Genomic DNA, 23,443 nt, shown 5'->3' on the forward strand with positions numbered 1-23,443 from the left:
AAGTGTTTGACACCAAGCACGACTTGTTTCTCTGCAGCCATTTCAAAGTTAAAAAATGCAAAAACAACAGTTGATTGACAGAATGCAGAAAAATGTAATACATTCACCCAAGTACAGAGATCTGGGCCTAAATCCATCGTTTTTTTGCACTCCACACCACCCCAGGTCAGACACGGCCATATGCAAATCAGCCTTGACCCTGTGCCTCATGGGAACAGTCCAGCCCAAACTGCCAAGCCATGTCTTTCCTGGACCGGAATCAATCATCCTAGGACTGGTTTCTGGCTATCAGCCATCTTCAACCAGGATAGCTTGACTATAGTGGTGTGGAGAGCATGGGACTCACGTCTGAGCATACCCATCCCACTTGGGGTGAAAAGTTAGCATTTATCGCAAAGTTATAATGCACTTAAGAGTATATGGTCTGGCTGCATCACAGAACAGCCCCAGAGAATAGGTTACGAAGACTGTAGAGGGCCCCAGCTCATGCTTTGGCACCCTCTCACACAAAGCCAGCACCATGCCTTCAGGATTGATAAGGCTTGCCATAAGGGTGACTGATAGGTTTATATGTGTAGTGATTTAAGGTAGATATAGGTAACCTATATCTAAGTAAGGGGTGCATGCACCACCTTACCCAGGCTGCAGTAGCAGTCCTGTGGTGTCAATTTGGAAGGCTTCCCAGGGGTGGCATAATACATGATGCAGCCCCTGCTAGGCCTCTGGGGTACCTATGCCCTTGGTACCATATACAAGGGACTCACAAGGGTACCCCAGTAACCAAACTAGAGTGTACCCAAAGTACTTGGAATCAATTTAGAGAGGAAGCAGCTAGGCTGGAGTTCTGGATAGCAGGGCCCCAGCCAGACTAAAGTCGAAATACAGTGAAACATCAGCAAAAAGTGGGGGTAACCATATCAGCAGATCCTACTCTCCTAAACACACAATCACACATGTCACATTTAGAGGGTCAGAGAACTCAGACATGGCTAACTATATGGATTTTACCAGAGAAAGTTTTAGAAATTGGGTCCCTAGTTTCCGAGTAGGGACCTCAATCCTGGTCACGGTAAGTCATAACACACCCTAAATTGTCCTGTGCTCACCCTCTTGTAGCTTCTCACAGAACAGTGAGGTGTTGCATCAAACATCTGAATGCAACTGCAGTGATATGTCCAGCCTGTGAGCGAATCGCCGGTTCCGAAGTGCAGCAATTTCAAATGCGAAGCGCCAGGTTTCGCCATGCTGTAGGGTGATGCAATGATCTACTCCACGCAGTGGCGTCGATGTGTTGGTTCCGGAGCAGTGGCTCCAAATGCGATGTGGCGATCTGGTCCCTGCTACAGTGGTGATTCACCAATTCTGCTCTCAGAATAAAACAATATTATCACAGCATTATGCACATGCAAAACTTTAAAATATATAATCATTGAACATCGGATTTTCTTTAGTAGTTTTATTTTCAGCTTACTGGCCACTTTATTTTAGTCAAAACGTGTTTAGTCACATTCGGCGTCCTGCCCTATGACTCCATCAAGGCTGTAAATGACCACAACATTTCTGTATTCCACTCCTCCCATCTTGGTAAAAATGGCTGACCCAGAGTATATTAATCAATTAATAGCACCAATCCATCCAAGTAAATCAGTAATCACCTTCTATACTTGTGGCATATGAGTCCCCTACCCTCGTGGATCCCTGCTAGTGGATCCCTGCTTGGGGTTAGACCGAGGCGGGCGATCACCAAGTATTAGATCCAGCCACTCGGTACCAGGGCGTGGTGAGTAGTGCCTTGGGCAAGGGCCTTTGCTTTCCCCCTAACAAAAGTGTCATAATCAGTTTTACTGCCCCCATTGCGGGCATATGGGGGCAGTAGTCCCCAGTCTGCCCCCCCTCCCTGGAAGCAGATGGGGAAATGGGGAAATCACTGCTGATCTGCCTCCAGGGGAGGTGGGGTACAGAAAGCTCAATAAACACCAGTGATTCTTTTATTATTTTTATTTACACCTAGGTGTGGAGGCTGCCCAGAATGGGCCTGCCAATCTGATTTATTTAGATAAATATGAGGTTTGCAAAGGATTATGAGCAGGAAAATGCTGGGGGATCCACGCAAGTCAAACCTCCCTGGACTCTCCCGGCTGCCTATTTTTCAGAAATGTGTGAGTTTGGTGTGTGGTTTCCCCAGATAGCCGCCATGCCTGTGACCAAAAACTCAGGTGCTCCCTTGCAAAACCAGCTCATTTTGTGATACAATATATTGATTTCTCCACAATATACATTTTGGGCCCTTCCCTGCCATGGGTACTTGGCCCACCCACACAAATGAGGTATTATTTTTATAGGGAGACCTGGGGGTACACTGGGCAGACAGGAAATGTGTCGCAGACTGCTGATCCCACAGCTTTTCCACACAGAAATATAAGGACAGTTTGCTTTTTTTCAGCTAAATTTGAGGTTTGCATGAGATTTTGGGAACAAAAACATTGGGGGATCCACGCTAGTCACACCTCCTTGGACTCCCCTAGGTGTCTAGTTTTCAGAAATGTCAGGTATTGGTAGTTTTCCATAAATGGCTACCAAACTATGCGTTTTTGATACCGGGCTAAAAAGCAGCTTTGAATTGAGTGGGGAGATGTTCTCATCACCTCTAAGTGGAATTGAGTATATCTTTGGATTGCCAACAATGAAAATGCCTCATATATCAAATTGACCCGTCAATGCTTGTTCATTCTTCAGTTTTGAAATTTTCTTCCAGCTCACTTCGTCCAAATTATTATGGGGAAACAAAATCCTTTGCCCAGGGGCTTCTCCCCCTCCTAGGTGTCTAGAGGGTGGATCCCTGCTTGGGGATCACCCTCCTGCGGTGATCCCCAAGCAGGGATCCACTAGAGAAAAGGGAACTTCTCCATTCCAGTGATACCTCTCCTGTGTGATTCGGTGCTCGGGTGGCTGAGATAGCCCCACCAGCATCGAAGCACTGAAACTGAAACGAGCAGATCGGCTTATTTCAATTCCAATGTAAGGATATCAGCTCGCCATGCTCATGATCGTCATTACATTGAGAAATACAATGCCTCACGAGGTTGGGGTAGCTCTTTTGGGGAACCGGCAACAGGTGGAGCTGAGCAGAGCCTTTGTTATGTTCCATCCGTACTACTTCAATATCATCTGTACATTCCTTCCCTAAACTCTCGCTGTCAGGCTGCAAAACCAGATACCGGGAGTGCACCAAATGCCGGACCCTATGTAGCACACTCTAAAAGCCCTCCACTGGCTACCCTCAAAGCCATAAAAAATCTCAAAGTTAGATTTACTATCCACAAATCCTTTTGGGAAACAGGCTTAAAATACAGACAGAGCTTAGCTCCAAGCTAAACAAGCAAGAAAGCACTGATCATTGGCTAGCAACTACACACTTTCAGAGAAGCAAAACGTGGAGGCAGATCACTGGCATACATATTCTCTCAATCTTCTTTGGTGTCTGAACCGAAACACAAGCGCTGAAGGAAACACCGGAAAACTGATCTATTCCAACTCACTAACTGACCTACTGGGTTACCAGGGCGATCTTTGCAGAACATCAGCTAGATGAATGTATATGCATGTTAATGAGGTATATATATGCCCAGAAGAAGAACCATGAATCACACTCCCCCCCACAGACACTCACAAACACACTATATTGTAAGACAACAACCAAACAGGAATGCAACAAAACCCAAAACCTGGAACAGAATACAGAAAGAACTAGGCTTTAGATGGCTTAGTAATATCATTAACCCGTCAATGCTTGTTCATTCTACAGTTTTACAAGTTTCTTTAAATCCACTGCCATTCTCAAAGATTTGCTGAATTTGTATTTTTGTTCATAACCTACCCTAGCATTCAGCCACCTAATCTCTCATGTGCAAACCAAAGGTTCCTACCCCAAGTCTTAGATCACAATATTTCGGATACATCTCGTGGCTCGTCCCCACGCTTCCCTTCACTCAACAACTAGCTAACCTCAAAGCCAAGATCACCTAGCCACAACATTTTATGTTGTAAGTTGGATTTATCCTTGTGGTATTTATAAATGTATTAATTGAAGTGACTTGTTGTGCATTGCTGTGTGACAGGAGCCATTTCCTAGTACTGTTGAGGACAGACAAGAACTGTGAAGTAATGTAAAAAGGGCAACAATCCTACAGTAGTATCTGGTGTTGGCCTGTACACCATTATTACCTCCATAAAGCTCTTCTTCAAAGTCACCCCAATGTTCAAAAATATGATTTCTATCATCACTCGGTTTACACTGCCCAGTAGCCCATTGCCACATGGTCTGAACCACATGGTTCTTTCCTGTTTCACACCAAGTTATTCTAGATATTCAAACATTTCCCTAAAGATATTTTCAATTTGATTTGACAAAGCGTGCACTGGATCATTCAGTGCTAACCTCCTCCAATGATTTCACTCATAACTCCATTGGCTTCTCACTTTTCCTCCTATTGGTATGTCCTAAGCAGGCCCCGTAACTGATGCCTTACACGGCTCTTACATCATGGCTGATCCTCCTGGACCACGGAATACATCTATATATAATGGCTTTCTAGTCTTGGATGCTGAGTTCACACTTCATCTTGGCAAATTATTTTTCCCAGAAATCTGTCTGTCCATCAACCCAAACTTCACTCTATGTTGCTTAACTGATTTCATAACCTAGTGACATTCTTCTTTTAATGGTATTTCTTCTGCTAGCATCAGCAACACAAGTAAATCTCTGACTAGGTCTCTATGTAGTTTTTTTATGCAGTGTAATCTGACCTTGATTACTGCATTATGCAGATCACACATACTGTCTGTGTTATGCAGATCACACATACTGTCTGTGTGTGCTCATAACATAATCATCACTGGTGGAATACTTGGTTCCAGCCAAAGATGTCTGACAATAACTGTGGAGTTGGTGTGTTGTCAGGGGGTGGCAGTTTACCTCCAGGACGATTTTCATGGAAAGGTCTCCCGGAAGCGATATCTTTAGAGACTGAGAGATCGGCATGAACCTTACAATGGAAAACACACCTTTCTGTTCACCATTACTATTCATCACTAGCTTCATCCTGAAGAAGGCTTGCGTGGTGGACAAAACACTACTAGTCTGTATCTACACATATACGTTGGATAAGTATGCAGTCCTTGTATAGCGGGCAACTAGCCGACGAGCAGTAGAGCTCTGTACAGAGTTCAAGTCAACGAGAGATGGAGGTGGCTTCTGAGAGCAGAAGTGGACTGGTACTGCATCGTGATGTAGTGCTCTTTAAAGCGCGGAGTCTTCGGCACACCTGATTGATACAGGGCTGAGATCTATCCACACATGCCTTTCTCATACTTAAATATGTGAACCAAGCATGTTATGCTCTTCTTTAGCTGGAATGAAGCCTCGCACTCAAAGAATTAGAGAAGTTTTAGCAGCCAAAAGTTACCTGGATGAAATCAAATTAAAACAGTACTCATAAAGCACAGCTAATCATGCAGGGTTCTATTAAAGAGATAAGAACCCTGCTGCGTAGGGAGGGTTTAGTTGAACATCCAGGTCTTGAGTCCTTTCCTAAATTCCAACGAGAGGATGAGGTCAGGAGGAGGAGGGGAGTTTGTTCCAGAACTTTGCAGCAAGGTAGTAGCAGGAGCGTGCTCCACTGATGCTTTGACGGATGCAGGGGTGTGAGCGAAGGAGGAGCAGTGCAGATGTCTGTAGAGTTGGTGGAAGGTCAGGCGGTGGTTGATGTATGCTGGTCCTTGGTTGTGTAGGACTTTGTAGGAGTGAATCAGCATCTTAAATTGACATCTTGTTCTGGATGCAGAGCCAGTGGGGGTACTTGAGGTGGTGGGTGATGTGGGTCCACTGTGGCAGTCGAGGATGAGTCTGGCCAGTAAAATCTACATGGTCTGCAGTCTCTTCAGGAGGTGCGAGATGATTCAGCCCAAACGGGGGTGCTGTGCTCAATGGCTGTAGATTGATATGCAGGCTAAGAATAAGACCGATTACCACAACTACCCAGATCACAAAATAGGTGAATTTCAAGGGAAAAACTTTGACGTTTCCATAATTTTTTTGGAAGGAGGCTTTCCTTTTGCAGGTTATAGGCTCACCGACACAGATGGGGCTAAATATGGAAATGCTGAGTGGTAGGAATTGTATTGTTCCCCACAGATTTAAGAACTTTTCCCCACATACAATGCTTGGAATATCAATGATTTTAGACAATGCTTGTTCTTTGAAAAGCATTCTGGGTAAGAAAAGAAAGTGGGATCCAGAAGTCACACCCCCAGACTGCCAGAGATATCTAGTTTTCAGAAATGTCTGGGTTTGTAGATTTTCCTTGGTGGAAGCCCAAATGCTGCAGCTACCCACATCACCAGAAAAGACCAAAATTCAAAGGAAAAATGATGTTTACACATCACATTCTGGAGTCTTTCCTATCGAGGGTGATTAGCCCACTCACATAAGTGGGGTATTATTTTAATTGGGAGAAGTGTGGTTTTCAGAATTATAGATTGACATTATCTATTGAATTTTAATCAATTTTTTGCCTCCAAACAGAAGTCAATGGGGAGGAAAAACACATTTTGCAACCCACCCTCTCCATCATATGGCATTATGAGTAACCGCAAATTCAGTGTCGTACAAAAAAAAGCACCACCCCTTAAATCAGATTCTTGCTCCCATTTTAAACATGTATAACTTCCCTTCACACCCATTTCTGATTCATTATAATTCACATTATACATTGACGCATGGTTAGTACCTAAACTCACGATGGGGCGCGGCTTCTTCGACAGCTCCAGGTACTGCGAACAGGCACTCTACATCCCTTCGAGTGGAAGACTCAGGTGGACAAGCAGCGGGTGACGCTATAAATCGGCCACTGGGACAAAAAAAGTTAAGGATGGAAATGTCGTCACCCATCTCAATGTTCTCCTACTTCATTTCATAGTATTTTAAGATCAATAGTTAGTTTCTTGGGGAGAACCATGAGCAATCTACATAAATGACACCTTGCTGAATTCTGAATTTTATCTACTTTTCAGAAATGTATAGATTCATGATTTACCCTTGGGTTGCACACCTCTTTCTACCACAAACCACAAGTAGGTAGAAATGACAGACAATGGGGAAACAAGCATTGCCCTTCCAAAATGGCACAAAGTGTGGTAAAATTTTTTTTTTTTACATGTGCCTGTTTATGAAAGATGGGAAGAGGGTGATCTTAGCAAGGTAAATGCTTTCTTGATGCCATGTTTAGAACAGAACACATACTTTCTAACAGTACATTTTCCCAATTGATGCAATTTGACTAGTTTCTCGGTTGCCTGCAAGGAAATCCACAAACCTATGGCAAAGGGTTAAGCTCAGATTGCACTGTGCATGAAAACAGGTAAAAATCATGAAGAAAGAAGAAGATCTTGCACAGTATGGACTCATTATTACACGGCTATTTCATGTCAATGCGCAAGGGAACAGGGATCACAGGCTATGCATGTTAGTAATCTCTAGTAACTCATGACATGCACCAGCAGCGTATTGCTTTCTGTGAAGAACAGCAATCCATCTCATGAGGAGCCGAGGCAGAGGACATGGCTCTCCTTGCCAAAGATAGACCAGGCCTGCAAGAACATCAACAGGAGAAGCAGGCTGTCGCGTGGAGACCGCACCAGGGGATGTTCGACCATACAGGAGTGAGCGATGTTCTGTGAACAGGGAAACATTGGGATCAAATTCCTTGGAAAGCAGACAAGAGACCAGGAGAACTCTGGCATGGCTCAACTCCACAGAAGGATGTGGTGGCCCTGGATCTCCCACATTCAAACTCACAAGAAAACTCAAGATGACATGGCTTAATTGTACAAGGAGTGCAGCAGACATACTATATTTGACATGTTTGGCATGTACAAAGAGGCACATGAACATGGAACCCTACCCCAACACTCAGGAGGCTGTAATTATGACTTTAAAAAAAATAAATCTGGCAACAATAGTGCTCATTGAGGCAGCCACAAACCTCTTTCCTTGTAATGTTTGATACCAAGATTATGACAGGTGTAATTGTAACTAAAGGTTGAACCCAGTGATGCAGGGGTTCTGTCTCCCTTATCAGGCTCACTTGCTTCCTGGTATGGTCACATCCCATAATAGCCGTACACCCTTCACTCTGGTGCTTCTATTAGAGCCCAGATTGAGCGAGGTGTGGTGTTTTTTGATGCGGAAAAGGCCTTTGAGGTGCTCCTTGGAGATGCTTTGTGACTGGGTGTAGAACACTATCGGGCTTATTTGTGACCCTGTGCGTCACTTTTACGATGCCGGTGTGTCACTTTTTGTGACGCACCAGCAGGGTAAAAAATGCGCCATGTTGCGTCATATTTACAAAGTGACCCATCTAGGTAGATGCGTCACTTTGTAAACCCCTGCGCCACATTATTCCAGTGTCAGGTATATGCGTGCAGGGTGGGCGTTCCCACGTAAGTGAGCCTTGTAGAAGTAACGCAGTGAAATCTTCCAGATTTCCCAGTGCCACTTTTAGAGTGCAAATGTGTCAATATCTTACGCCTGCTTACAGCAGGCGTAAGACTGACGCAGGCCCTTTCACATGGGGCTTGCTCCATGTGAAAAGACACATTGCTGGAGTTTCATCACTTTTGTGACACACTCCAGCAATACGTCACTTTTGCACCATACAGATACGTTAGAAATACTGACGTAACTGTAACTCCTTGCGACATGATGCGTCATACATTAAATATGACGCATCAATCATGTCGCAAGGAGGGTGCACTGACAAGTGACACATCGCTGTTTTCACACAGCGATACGTCACTTCTCATAAATGAGGCCCCATGTGCCTCAGCTCTTGTTCTCTTGCATTATCAAACGGTCACCTCGGTTAGAATCGATTAAATGTTCTTGGACCTTGTCATAAAATATTTGGAAACTAGGCAGGGGTGCCCACTCTCCCCACTCTTCCTCACCATTGCGCGGGACTCACTGCGTGAATTCCTAAGTCATTGGATCTAGAGTTTCCATCTCGCTGACAAGCTCTGCTCAGTATCTGAGATAACTATGGGACAGATATGATATCCTTGTGGCTCATTAGATGCTCTCGAAGCCCACAATTGAGTAAAGCTGCTCGCTTGGCCAGGCACCCAATTAGTTCTTTGGGAAAGAGTGACACTCCCATATCCTGCAGTTGTATGGCTCTTGCAGGTTTATAAATATATTACTTTACTCCATAGGCATGTCTTTGGTTTCCATCCAGGACCATCCCATTCACACCGCTAACAGCGTCAGAATTGACTAATATGTCGATGGTGTCCAAGTCTACTTGAATGTTTTCTGCACTCCATTTATCGTGTTCCTCAAATCCAAGCTGCCCATCATTCAGACCTTGATGTCCAGCACCACCCTGACGCTCAATCACAACAAGACAGAATTCCTCTTATTTGCCAAACACAAGCACAAAATAGTACAAACCTGGCTCAACGCATGAGCCTGACAGATTCAAACACCATTTTATTTGGCCCAAAGTGATTTGGATTTACCATGGATATCAGCCTTAATAGCAAAGAAGACATTGCAGAAAAAAGAAAGACATCCTGGTACCAGCTTTGTTCAAAGCCCTGTTTGCTGCATCTGAATGGGGAAGCAGCCAACTCTGTGACTCCGGCTATGGACGTTCTTTATGCTGCTGCTAATCTGGTCTAGTCACCTAGAGCATGAAAAAGTATGGTCAGATAACCACAACCTTAGATGGAAAATCCTGAGTGCCTCTTGCTGGCGGCATCAGCTTCAAAATCAGCTGCATTATTTACAAAGCTATCAGAACCAGCACCCTGCCAGTCCGAGTGGAAGTCCATCAGCTCCAGATGCTTTCAGTAAAAGACATTTAAAGAAAACACAAGGAAAGAGGCGCCATATTCACTTAAAGTTAGCGGAGTGTGGTGTTACCCCAAAATTAGCAACACCACGCTCCATCAGTTTCAAAACGCAGGGATTCATTGTTTTTACCAGAATGTGGTGCACCTCTGCATTTCCCCTAGCGCTGGCACTAAAGAAGTTGCCTAGCGCCAGCTATACGTATTACGATGGAACACCAACTGCAATACCCATTGCATACCCCTTTCACGCTAAGAGCTGCATGAAAAGGGTCCTCATTTATAAGTCGCCGTAAGGCCACTTACCGTGGCTTAACACCGCCTTGTAAATAAGGTGAAGGGTTTAACGTCACCAGAACATCACATAAAGTGACGTTTTGGTGATTTTTACCTCCTTGTAAATATGCCCTGAGGCCTCTTCCAGCTATGTGCACAATGTCTGGATTAGCATCACTGTATCCATGACTGGACTAAAACACTGCATCACGATGTAGCGACAGTACTCTTGGAGGAGGGCTGTTTTTTTTTAGGGCTGGGAGGGCTGTACAGTACTCTTCTGCTCCAGAACCCAGATATGCCTCTTATCAGTCATCTACAGAATACTTGCATTGTACTCTGTGCAGCTTCTGCTGCATTTTGTGTAACCTTTCGCTACACAAATACCACCTACACAAAGCTCGCAACTTACCATTCACCTCCAGATCTTCTAGTTCATAGTTGAGAGGCACCTACTCTCCAGAAGGGTGTGACAAGCAGTCCCAGCTAGCAGGATGGTTAGATGTCCAGGGCCAAATTACACGGTGGACTCCGTCGATCTTACCTGATACAAAATGGTCAAAAGGAGGAGCTTAGAGATTTACACCTGACGGTGCGACACCTGGCAGCCAGTCCTAACAACCCACTCTCCCGTGGGATGAAAGGAGAAGCCCTACTGTCATCTGGGTTACAATGTTTGGACAATTTTCTCTATTACACATTTTTATGTAGGCATTATTTCTCTCTTGACAAGATGAAGGATCCATAGGACTGGGTGTTGCTCACTCTTAGACACTGGTTTATATTTTCGACTTCCCTCCTCCATGGCTGCATTGTACAACACATTTCCAAAGACGTCCAGTGAATGTAAACTACTCATGCTTGTACTCTCCAGACGAGCGCCATCTGATGGCTTGATGTTATCACCTGCCTCCGACAGGAGAGACTGTGATTGACAGGAGCCAGGAGATGAATGCCCCGGTTACTTACTGGTAGTCTTCATTAATCCGAGTCCTGGTCTTCCTCACCACTGTAATTACTCAATGAGATTTAGTCTCCCTACCAAAACTCCCAAATTAAAAGTAAGCACACTAGCCTCCCGTCCCTCCAATATGGCTGACCTTCCTTCCTTGTACGTGACTTAAAAGGAAGCCCAGCCGAAGCCACCCCTGTTTCCAAAAGCCACCAACCAAAAAAATGAAGCCAGTCACAACAGGGCAGGGAGGGATGGTGTGAGAAGTTGGCCTGGCATATGCTGTCCACTGGTTCTAGTGGGCACCTTGCACCAGTCCAAACAAACCCTTAGGGATGGTAGGTTAAAGACAACCTTATTTGAAAGTTATCCTAGTCGTAGCTATGGAGAGCATCCTTCAGGCTAAGTCTTGAAGGAATGTAAAGCAGCATGTTTTACCAGTCTATATTCTCGTGAATGGCCAAATGAAAGGAGAACCACACCAGGTATATATATAAAATATATGTATTTATTCTAAACACACCCTACTAGTCTCTTTATGAGGGTTGAGGTCAAAGCACATACGTTACACTTATTATATCACAGTAAATTAGCACAATATACGCTGAGCTCTAGGGGCGTACCAAACCATATATTAAGAAAGTGGTATAGGAACCACGACTTGACCAGACACAAGGCCTAGAGCCTGTAGAATCACTGGGGACACAAGGAACCACCCAAGGTTGTGACACAGGGGACCCACGGAGGACACGTGCAGTGTAAGAACACAGCTGCGAGACTCCGTTAGCTTCTATGGGGAAAGTCGCGGTTGGAAATTTAAAAATTAAGGACACTGAAGAGAGGACTTTGAGCAAATCCCTTTAGACTTAAGGCGTTCTCGGGCCAACCCCCATGGGAGCACTGGAGTACTCGAGTTACCTCACCCAGGGAAGCCGGGTGCATAGGTGTCTTTTGGTGTCGGGAATCGTTGTTGATTTCAATGGCAACCTGCTGCAAAGTTCTGCTGCCGTCAAAGTAGAAAGTGTCTGGTGTGATGCAAGCCTGGATTGAAGATGAGAAGAACCTGAAAGCAGAGGGGACAGAGTCTGGGTCACTTGCCAGTGACCAGGGGCACAGTAGACGAATGCCCACCAAAGTCAGGTGATTTCAGTTTGAAAAGGTGAAGTTTGACTCTGCAGCCAAGAGGACCAGGAGGTGTTAACGACAAACAGGAGATGGATTTGAGCTGTTCCACAAAGGATGTTGAGTCCTGCAGCATCGGTGACCGGATTGGACTCAACAAGCCTTGGCAACAGCAACCCACGCAGAAAGAGGAGAAATGCTTCGGTGCAGACCAGCAAGATCAGAGAGACTCACCAAGTGGTGGAGAGTCAGGGCACATCTCGAACAACCAGAGAAATCCAAGAAAAGTCAAAGTTGCCTTGTCAGGGACCCACCAGTCAATGGACCAGTTTTGCAAATGTACTTCAAGCAAAAACACAAAGGGCCGGCTCACGGAACACTCATAGAGGCCAGCAATCTTTGGTGGAAAAGGTGCTCTTGTTCTGGGCTATAAGTAACCCACTGCACAGCCTCAAGGGACATTGAGAAGCTGATACCCTTGTAAATGTACACAGTGTCCAGGGGTTCCGGTTCCACGGTACTCACGAGGGCTGGGGGTCTCAACTTTGCTGAGGACTCAGATCGGCCTCTAAGAAGTCTGGAAATCCAGCTCCTGGGCTGCAATTCTTTCGGAGTCCGGTGGGAGCTTCAGAGATGCAGACTGGTCAGATGAGTCTTTGGTGCCTGCCAAGCAGGGGAGTAACTCCTTTACTCCAAGGGAGATTCTTCAGTTATCTAGTTGTGTAGATCATCAAAGTTCCAGAATACCTGTAGCAGAGTTTAGTCCAGGAGGAATCTAAAGTCCTGTAGTCAGAGGTTCCTTTCTAATACCCAAGGAAGGAGTTGGACTAACTCTGGGGACCCACCTATGGAAGGTTTTGGAAAGAGGGGTGGCTACACCTATTTCCTTTGTCCAGTTTTGTACCAGAGCAGGGGCTGGTAGCCCCTGCAACCGGTATGAACTGGGCTATGCACAGGGACACCAAATGTGCCCCCAGTGCAGACTTAAAAGCAATCTTGGAGTGTACCCACCCAGCCCCAATACACTAAAGCCTGTCTGGGAGGTGGTGACACCTCCCTGTGACAGGAAACCTATTTTCCAGGCCACCCCTGAAGGAGTTTCGGTCAGCAACAGGAGGCCAGACTCCTGTCTGTGGCTGCACCATCCATTTTGTGATGCCAGGGCTCTTTTAAACTGGTACCGGGTACACCGGTGTGTACATGTCTCTCCCTCTAGAAGGGTTGAATTCGACCACCGCCGCCAGGACTGGCGGGGGTATGATTCCAAAGTGTTTGACACCAAACACAACATGTTTCCGAGCAGCCATTCCAAAGTTAGCATTTACCATGTGGTTATAATGCACTTAAGAGTATATGGTCTGGCTGCATCACATAACAGCCCCAGAGAATAGGTTCCGAATGCTTCAGAAGGGCCCTGCTCATACATGGGCACCCTCTCACACAAAACTCAGCACCCTGCCTTCAGGATTGATAAGGCCTGCCATAGGAGTGACTGATAGGTTTATATGTGTCAGTGATTTAAGGTAGATATAGGTAACTTATATCTAAGTAAGGGGTGCATGCACCACCTTACCCAGGCTGCAGTAGCAGTCCTGTGGTGTCATTTTAGAAGGCTTCACAGGGGCGGCATAATACATGCTGCAGCCCCTTGTAGGCCTCTGGGGTACCTATGCCCTTGGTACCCAAGGTACCATATACTAGAGACTAATAAGCGTACCCCAGTAACCAAACTGAAGTGTACCTAAAGTTCTTGGAATCTTTTTAGAGAGGAAGCAGCTAGGCTGGGCTCCTGGATAGCAGGGCCCCAGCCAAACTAAAGTCGAAAAACAGTGAAACATCAGCAAAAAGTGTGGGTAACCATTATAAGCAGATCCTACTCTCCAACAGATGGGAAACTATACTGTGGAGAGGAAGACCTGGACTTGGAGTAATGAAGATTGCCGGTAAGTAATGTCAGGAAGACGCTCACTGATGAGCAAACGTGGTCCTGCCACACACGTCTCAATGAGTATTTCACAAGCATTACTCCACTTTCAATTACTTCTGTCACATCTACTGTAACCTAGTGAGGATACATATGACAGACTCTGCTGTGGCCATGCCATTGCTGACTCTCTGGGAAATCCTCCATCATGCTGATTTAATGTGCTTGAAATGTTGATTGTTTACAACGGCCATGAAACCCCTAGCAGTGACTCTTCAGCTTCCAATCTCTGTGACCCTCTCCTCCTCCCCAACCAATCACTCTGTTTGCAAAGCATCGCTTGTTGTCCACTGTCAGTCATGCTCAGGTTGCTATTGTCCTGCTGGTTGTAAATGCTGCTTTGATACTTAAGAATATGTTTATATATAAATAATTAAAGATTAATTTCACTTTTAAGCTTGTTGGTTGTACCATGTCAACTGCTATCCTGTTATCCCCTCATGGTTTTGTCTGTCATTTTATTTTCTTCTCCAATCTATTGCCTCGCCCTCCAACTCAATCATCCTGTTTGTTGTCTTGTTCCCGCAGGCACCTCACATCTTTAGGACTCACAGGATCCTTGGAGCACGGCAGGCGTGAAGACGCTCTTCCACCATGGGGAACTACTGCATGACTATGGTCAATGAGACTCCATACACCTTCAGCTTCGGTTTTGGCTATCTCGGCAGTCAGTGGGTTATTCAGGTGAGTTTGGCCTTAATGTACTAACACGTTTTCCTGTAGTCACAGTCTCCTGTTCTTTGATGGGTGAGAACCTATATCCCTGGCAGGTGATAGTGTTTTCAAAAAATACGCATAACATAACATATCCTAAAGGCTCACATGTGTGGCCTTGGCAGAAATCTCATTCAATTGTATGAGAGGACTTGTGATTTCACTCTCTGCTCCATCATACAATGTTCTTTTCAGGCAGACTTCAACTCCTCCTCCTTTTCTGAAGGATTAGAAGGGCTGTGCAAAATTTCTTTAGCCGTGGAGTTCTGTGGAGATCCAAATTCTATTACTCTGTGAAGTTTGTGGACATTGAACACAATTGTCAGGTGTTAATTTACTCTTGAATTTTTAATGAGAGAATATACTTTCTAGTCGCAAATTCAGAATCAGAGACTTTTTTACCACAAAAATGCTTTGTTCCTCTGACGCTAGGTCTTGTCTTAAATAGAAGTTGGTCTCTTCAATTTACAAAACAAGGGGGCATATTACCAACAACTAGCGATAATTTTTGTCTCTAACTTGTTTAGAGACAAAAATTATCGCCGCACATCGGCGATTTTTATCGCAGATAAACCTTGCTATTAGCAAGGTTTATCGCAAATGCGATAAAAAACGCCCGCAATGCATGAATATCGCTGAAAAGTCAGCGATATTCATGCATTATCGAGCAAATGCTCTTAGCCATGTTATCCACCTCCCATTGGATAACATGGCTAAGAACTGCTCAGGGCAGGTGTTAGCTTTTGGAGATATTCGCGCTTAGCGCAAATATCTCCAAAAGTTGGTAATAGGAGATAGCGATGTTAGCGACTGTTTCCAGTCGCTAACAACTTGGCACGCCCACTTTGCATGTCATCAGTGATAAATATCACTGACATGCAAAGTGGGGCCCATGATGGTCGCTATCTCCTATTAGCTGTCGCTAACTGGTGTTAGCGACAGCTTGGTAATAGGGAGATAATTTTATCTCCGCTTTCTTGGCTTTTAAAGCCAAAAAAGCGGAGATAAAACCCCTTGATAATATACCCCAAGATTCTTTCTCTCAAAGTCCATGTATATTTGTGTGCATGACTTAGCATTACAGGATTGCTTACCATCCTTTCACATCCCAGGACCTTCCTCTGCTCAGGATACAGAATCCTTGTTTTGTGGGGAAAGGCAGGCAAAATGGTGAATAATCTATCCGGACCGGATGGACCCAGGTCATGTCGGTGATCAATGAGGCTAAAGTGCAATGGCCTTCAGACTCAGATGTGCCCTCCTCCTACCCTACCTGGGTCTCACCCATCCCCCCAGCTATCGGCATGGAAGCTTGGCTGAGGATGTTGCTGCATCCTGATGGCCAATGATTTCCAAGGCAATATTCATGTCATGGTAAGCGTAGTTAATCCAGAAAGGGGTCAGGCCCTAATGAAAGGAGCCAGGTAGGGCCAATAATCAATATGCAAAACGGGGGGAAATACCTGGGATCCAACTTCTTGATTTACAAAAAACCACACTATATGCCTTTTGTGGTTAGGGTTGTTTATTTACCCTCTTTTTTATCCTTTAATTTTTTTGGATGACTTCATAAGGGAAACTCTCTTTTTTCCAGAAGATCATAAAAGTTATACCACAATCAACATTAATTAAATCAACAAATAAACATGACATTGGACAAAACTCAATTGTTGTTAAATGACAAACATACGATCAAAATTGCACAATATGTTAAAAACTCCACGAATAACACTTGCGTGTGTAATCAAATTCTTTTCAATTCAAAGAAAAATGCTGCTATATATCACTCAATAAAGAAGCAGATAACAGATATTTGCCAACTCATTCAATGCAAAAGGCCTGATTTGACAATTCAATAATTGATGTCATTAAAGAATATGCCGACGCGTTTCTAGCCACTTTTTAATTCCTTTGCAGGCTTTCATCAGGGCTTCTTATTACGAGCATATTGAAGCAATCTATAAAACAAAAAATAAATACTCATCACTACTAGTGCCCCCACCTATCTAAGAAAATCTCTACCTTATTTGTTAGCCCATAACGCATACCTTATTGGGGGTTTTTACGAAAAGAGCTTTTGTGACTCCAATTTTCAAGTGGCGACCAAACTGCGGTTTATCTACAAGAGACCAACCAATTATCACGGTTAGCCATAACGCACCTCCCGTTCCGAATGTAAGGCAGTCCTTACGTTATTACATCATAAAACATACCTTCTGATCGTGCTTATCTCGTTCTTCTATGTGTGTGATTTCCCTCGTGGTAAACTCTGTAAGGGGGAACCAATCGTATATTAAACAATGCCTCCCTCTTCGTAATTTCATCATAAACTAACTTTCCATTTTATCATCATACCTGTCTGATCCTTCAAAACTTCTAACCCAGTTCTTCTATATCGTCTTTTTCTACATTCGAATACTCTGTGGGTAAGGACAGCCGCATTAATACCGTGTTCACTGCCTACGCGCACACACACAGGGAGGCTGCGCTCACAGCGAATCTCACCTTTACCGGTAAAACTCTTCGCACCTCCCGTTCCAAGTGTAAGGCAGTCCTTACGTTATTACAGCATAAAACATACCTTCTGAGCGTGCTTAACTCGTTCTTGTAAGTGTGTGATTTCCAACCACTCCTCCGGAGAGGTCATTATTTATACTCTAATTCTTGGCAGACTACACAAAAATGTTTCATCTTCAGGAAAACTTGTACGTGATTGGTCTGTCACAATGGCATGAGGTCTCACTATCCTGACTCATTGAAAATTCTAGAGCATACCAGTCTTAACAAAAGAAACATAAATGAATAATTACATCCTATATATTTGCAACATTTGCTAGGAAAAATGTTACTATCTTTTCCTCTACCTTCCTGTCACAACACAGGCTAGACTGATACTTTAGCTAACTGGTATATTGGCACAATCACAAGAATGTTGTGGAAAAGTAAATTTTGCCATGTTCTGTGTCCCTACGCCTCATCCATCATATGTTATGTATGCATGACCAATATGCATATGTTATTCCCCATTTCTGATTAAAGACGCAATTACAGTTGTGTCCACCTCTGGTATGCTATTTTCCAGTCCTCGTCGATACTACGAATATCAGGCCTATGTAAGTAATGTTGCCACGTTTCTCAGTGTGCACGTTATTCAATTATAAAGTCCCCGTTTCTAGGCCTCAGAAGGGCCCGGACCACAGATTCAGCTCCTGTCTCCTGAAAGCCTCGCTGAGGAGCGATACAGCCCCCACCTGTATCCTCGACCCTTCACTTACTTCCTGCCTAGCAGTGCCCGGTGCAGCCCGGCTCTGCCTCTGAGTCTGCCAAAAGTATGTTATAGTTCCTGCTATCAGTTCAGTCCTCCTCTTCTGCATTCCTAAGCTACTGAACTGCATCAATAGTTTCCGTCATTGTCTAGCCTTCTCGGCTCCACGTTAGAGAAATACTGTATTTAATGGTCATTTAATATTCTTCACGCACTACATGTAGAATAATGCATGGTCCAGTCTTAGAATCAGGTTAGCTTTTCCCCTCATGACTTCTAGTTTATATCAACATGTTCCTAAACATTAGATACCAGATAGGGATTAGGTACATGTCGCTCCGACCCTCCAGACTCTAGTCTCTGCTCCTAGCACAGAGTTCGTACCCCCAGCTTCTCCTAGTAACACGTCATTGCTAGTTTTCGCGCACCATTAGGTTAGAGGTCCCGGCTCCTTAGGTAGCCCCCTCCTATGTTTCCGCCCATTCATGACATATTCTGTTACGTTTGCATCACATGTCTATGTAAACTCCCAGTTACACCCACTTTTACTGTTATCTCTCGCGACTGTTACACGTCACGCCTTCTACTCCACCCACTGTTACGCCTACTGCAATGTAATGCTATGTGTTCGCGCTATGTATATATGTTCCTGCATTGTTATTGAATGTTAGCGCGCTCATCCCAGACCAAGCCCCAGCAGCTGCTGGGCCTCTTTTTCCCCTGCCTGGGTCCCAGTTGTCCTGCTGGGCCCTGTCGTTCTGCTCATCCTATGCAGGTTGTCCTGATCCTGTCCTTATGCTGTAATAAACCTGCAAAACTCCTACTACCTCGAATCTTGACTCTTATTTATTGAGCTATCTGTTATTCATTCATTCATGCTATCAAAAATAGGGTATTATTTATTTATTTACCACATAATGGCGCCCGAATAGGGACTTGCCCTTTCCCCACGCGTCGGTGAAGCCACGCCGACCCCCTGACCCCCTGCAGTCGTGACGGAACTCTTCTGGCCAAGTGCAGATATTTCTGCTTCAAGTATCCCTCAGGCCCACGGAGGAGACGGAGGAGGCGGTCCAGCATCCGAACGAGACGGTGGAGGAACGCGGCGAGTCCCGACCAGAGCCCAAGCCGAGAGTCCAAGGTCCGAGGTATCCGGAGGTCCACCCGTAACTGAAGTCCGAAGTCCGAAGTTCGTCGTCGTAGTCCAGTCCCGTCCGAGGCCTTCCGTTCCGTGCTGCCCGGTGAGTACCATTGCTGGGGTAGTGTCTAGACAGGGTCAGTCTAAATTGACTCTGGTCCGTGGGTTGGTGGTACCCAAGCCCGCAAACGAAGTGTTCACCTAGGTGGATACGGGTCTTGATGTGTTCCTTTATGGGACCGGTATGTTCCGTACTGTTACAGCAGTGCATCCAGTAACTCTAGTCTGTTCCGTTCTCGAGAATTCTGTTCTGTTTCTGTTTTCAGTATTTTTCAGGTAGTATTCTGTTCGAACTGTTATTTATGATGTTGTTTAATGTATTTTCAATGTCGTGGTATGCCTGAATTGTTTTCCCAATTGTTATTGTTTTTCGTGTATTGTATTGTGTTCCGATTTAAGTTTAGAATGCCGCTCTTTTCAAAGTTACGTCAGTTAAAAACTAGAAAGGGTCTGCTGGAAGCAGCAGTTCCTGTTCCGCCAAGGGACAGTCCAGGTCACTTTATGTATCAGAAACATGGCATAAGCGCCATATTGTATTTAGATTTATGGGTAGAGTATACCAAACAGTTAGAAGAAAAGTATAGATGGCCCGTATCGGGTACATGGGATGCCGAATGTATCATGCGAGTAGAAGAAGCATTATGGAAAAAGAAAGCCAGACAGTCACAGAAAGATGCCATCGAGTTATGGCGTAAGGAAGCGCATAGAAGAACGGAAAAGGAAGTCAGAAAGTCAGAGTTAAGTAGAGAATCCCAAGAACGAGCCCAAGAAAGAGAATTAATCGAGATAGGTGAACAAGTCAAAGCCGAACAGTCAGACAGACAGAGGCATGCCCTTATTAAGGGTATGTATCCTCTCCTTGCCGAGGGTTTGCCAAAAGCGACCCCAGAGGCATCCAGTAATTTCCCGCCACCATTAGTTCCGACCAAGCTACGTCACAAACCGACCGCAGCTGATATTTTCATTTCGTCCTATTTGGATGACACAGTCCCAGAATATGCAAATCCAGTTCGCGCTCCACCTGTCCCTGTAAATCAGGCACTTCCCGCTCTTCCAGGCACCGGAGTACCTGTTACGGTACCCCCGGGTCAGCCCGCCATACAAGTTCAGCCCACGTTACAATTACCGACCCTGCAAGCACGAAGAATGTCAGTTGACGATTCTAGTCTAGGGGCCGCAGGAGGAGGTCCTCCTCAAACCCCGCCGCCACACAAGCGTTTATCAGCACTCGAATTACATGCTCAAGCATCACAGCGTACTCCCAAGAGTAATAAGTCTGTCGCAGAAATCAGGCAAGCCCTTAACGAATGTAGTTATGATCCAGTTCCAGGCGAAAATACTATGGTTTTATATTCCTTGCGTGTAAGAAGAGTGACCGAGTATCTAGTCACCTTACCGAATATGAAAGAAGATCTAGACAGAATATATCGTTTCATCCGTACAGGGGATGATCCAGAAAGTATTGGCGAGATTATGTCCCAAAGGAAAGCCGAGATTCAGCTCATGATATTAAAGTTCCTGATCAATTGTCTAATAAGAGAACAAGATTACCCGTTTAAAGATCCCACCGAAATGAGAAACCTGACAAGGTGGAGTGATAATATAGCCGAGGGTAAGCACAAGACCCTTAGTGCCATGGAAAGTATGTACAAGAAAATTCGTAAAGAAATAATAAAGTTACACGAACAGCGTAAAGCAGCACAAGTAAGCGAGAAAGAAAGTGCCTCTGATCCTGAAGAGGAAGACGAGAATCCCGTCAGAATAGCGTATGTAGGAAAATCCAGATTTCCAGATCGCCATTTACGTCCAGAACCTAAGTCTATTTTTCATCATCCAGCACGAGAGCCGCGCTCTCTAGAACAAGTATTTCAAGCTACCGATCACATTCTGAAATCACGAGTCGGTTATAGCGAATTAAGTACTATGCACGAACAAGAACTAGCCCGATCAGCAGTCCGATGGATTACTGATTCTACCACTTTTCCAGACGAAATAGTGGCACAAATGTTTCTGAAACTGCCCCCAGCCGAGCAACGACTGGTGGGTACGTATATGATCCAGCACCTCATTACTCTGTATGAGGGTCAACATTCTGATCCAGGCCCGTTACACGATATCCTGAATGAGTTACTCCAGTACAGATGGAGAGGTCTAGGTACCGATTTAATTAGTGTTATTCTAGAACAGCGTCACAAGTATAGAACGTTTTTGAACCCGCATTTTGTTCATGTCCCACCCCCAGAAAGTAAACCGTTTTACATAGACAGACAGAATCCGTTACGAGAAGTCCACCCAGTCCAAGGGGCGGGTGGCGATATGCAACGAGTGTTTGTATACACTCCGATTTCAAAGATGGAACTCCTCGAGATGAAGAAACTAATTCCCTGTCATGACAAAGATCCAGCAGGGTTCCATCGAGAATTAAAAGACATGCTCCGTATGGGAGAATACACCTACCCAGATATCATTAAAATGTTAAAGGTTCTGCTACCCGCAGGGGTGTATGAAAAGTTAAAGGAAAAAGAATGGGAGGTGGGAGAGAAAAAGATCGATTGGACAGCTCTAGAAGCTGAAGACAAGGCACGAGTACCAGGTACCGGTCTTGGAGATAAATGTAAAGAATTACCAGAATTATTGATTCAAGTTTTACCCAGATTATTGACAACTAGGAAAGAAGACTGGGATGCAATCTCAGCCTGTAAACAGAAACAAGAAGAAGATATTAGTGATTTTTATTCTAGATTCGAGAAATGTTTCAGTATTAATAGTGGTCTCAAGACAAGTAGTGAGTCATACCCTCATCTTTTCGTTACCAAATTAGTCGAGAATTCAAGTCCACAAATTAAAAACCGAGTTTTGAAAGTCGAAAGCACCTGGCAAGCAAATAGTCCGTCCCAGATGCTCCAGATGCTCCAGTATCACCAGAATAGAATCAGAGAAGAGCAAGAACACGAGAGAAAACGTATGAAAGACACGAAAATGAAAGTGCTAGTTGCACAATCTATTCCTCAAGACAGTCAGAAGAGGGGTCCGAATCAAGCCAGTCATCCTGCAGCTCCCGTTAAAGGGAACTGCAATTATTGTAAACAGCCAGGTCATTTTATAAACGAGTGTGCAGTTCTGAAGCACAACATAGCTACTGGTAAGACTAAAGAAAGACCACGTCCGCCTAGACAAGAACAAGTTTCACAGGCTCCTCAGTCACAGAATGCACCACAGACAGTTACAGTACCGCAGCCTATTGCTGCAACACAGCACGTTACATCGCAGATGTACCAGTATGCACAGTCTGAGTATCCAGAGTACCAGTCATATTCATGAAACAGCCTAGAGAGGGAGGTAGGCTTGCCTCTCATCGAGATACCTGTAGACCAAGAAGGTCCCTATGTTCATAGTCAAGTATTAGGGAAAGACAGAAAATTTCTGATCGATACAGGGGCAAGTAGGACCACAATTAGTCATGCCGAAGTTCCAGGGGCTCCGCTCTCAGGCTCAAGAAATGTTTCCCTTGGATTTTCAGGAAAACCCATAGTTAATGAAATATCTCAGCCAGTTACTCTAGAAGTAGGTCCATTGTCCCGTACTACTGATCTGTTACTTACTAAGTCATGTCCAGAAAATCTATTGGGTATTAAGACATTGAAAGAATTAGGTGCAATTATTTGTTGTTCCCCAGAGGGAATACGTCTGTTCCTACGTGACTTTAAGGGTCACTATGTATTACGAGATTTTGATTCAAGATTGTCTAATGTTCCGCAGCAGTTATGGGCGCAAGGTCCAACTGATGTAGGTTACATGCAAATCACACCCTATCGTGTGACTCTCAAACCAGGTGTAGTGTTACCCCGAATCAGACAGTACAGATTGCCACCTGAGGCTGTAGCAGCCTTATCCAAAATTATTGACGAGCTCATGGCTCAAGGGGTAGTTGTAGAAACTGACTCCAATGTATGCAATTCTCCGATCATTCCAGTCATGAAACGTACTGATCCGAATGCACCCCCAGTATATCGATTAGTGATT

General features: G+C 44.7%; 1 protein-coding gene across 1 annotated transcript in view; it reads left to right on the forward strand.

The window, feature by feature from the left end:
- The first annotated feature begins 14,837 nt into the window (after window positions 1-14,837).
- Window positions 14,838-23,443, forward strand: part of LOC144819179 (uncharacterized) — a 237,018-nt gene continuing 228,412 nt past the window's right edge. The window contains exon 1 of the mRNA XM_078677151.1: window positions 14,838-14,927. Within this exon, the coding sequence (XP_078533277.1) occupies window positions 14,838-14,927 (90 nt within the window). The remainder of the gene's footprint in view (window positions 14,928-23,443) is intronic.

The sequence above is a fragment of the Lissotriton helveticus genome, chromosome 2_1, assembly GCF_964261635.1.
Source record: "Lissotriton helveticus chromosome 2_1, aLisHel1.1, whole genome shotgun sequence".
Lineage (NCBI taxonomy): Eukaryota > Metazoa > Chordata > Amphibia > Caudata > Salamandridae > Lissotriton > Lissotriton helveticus.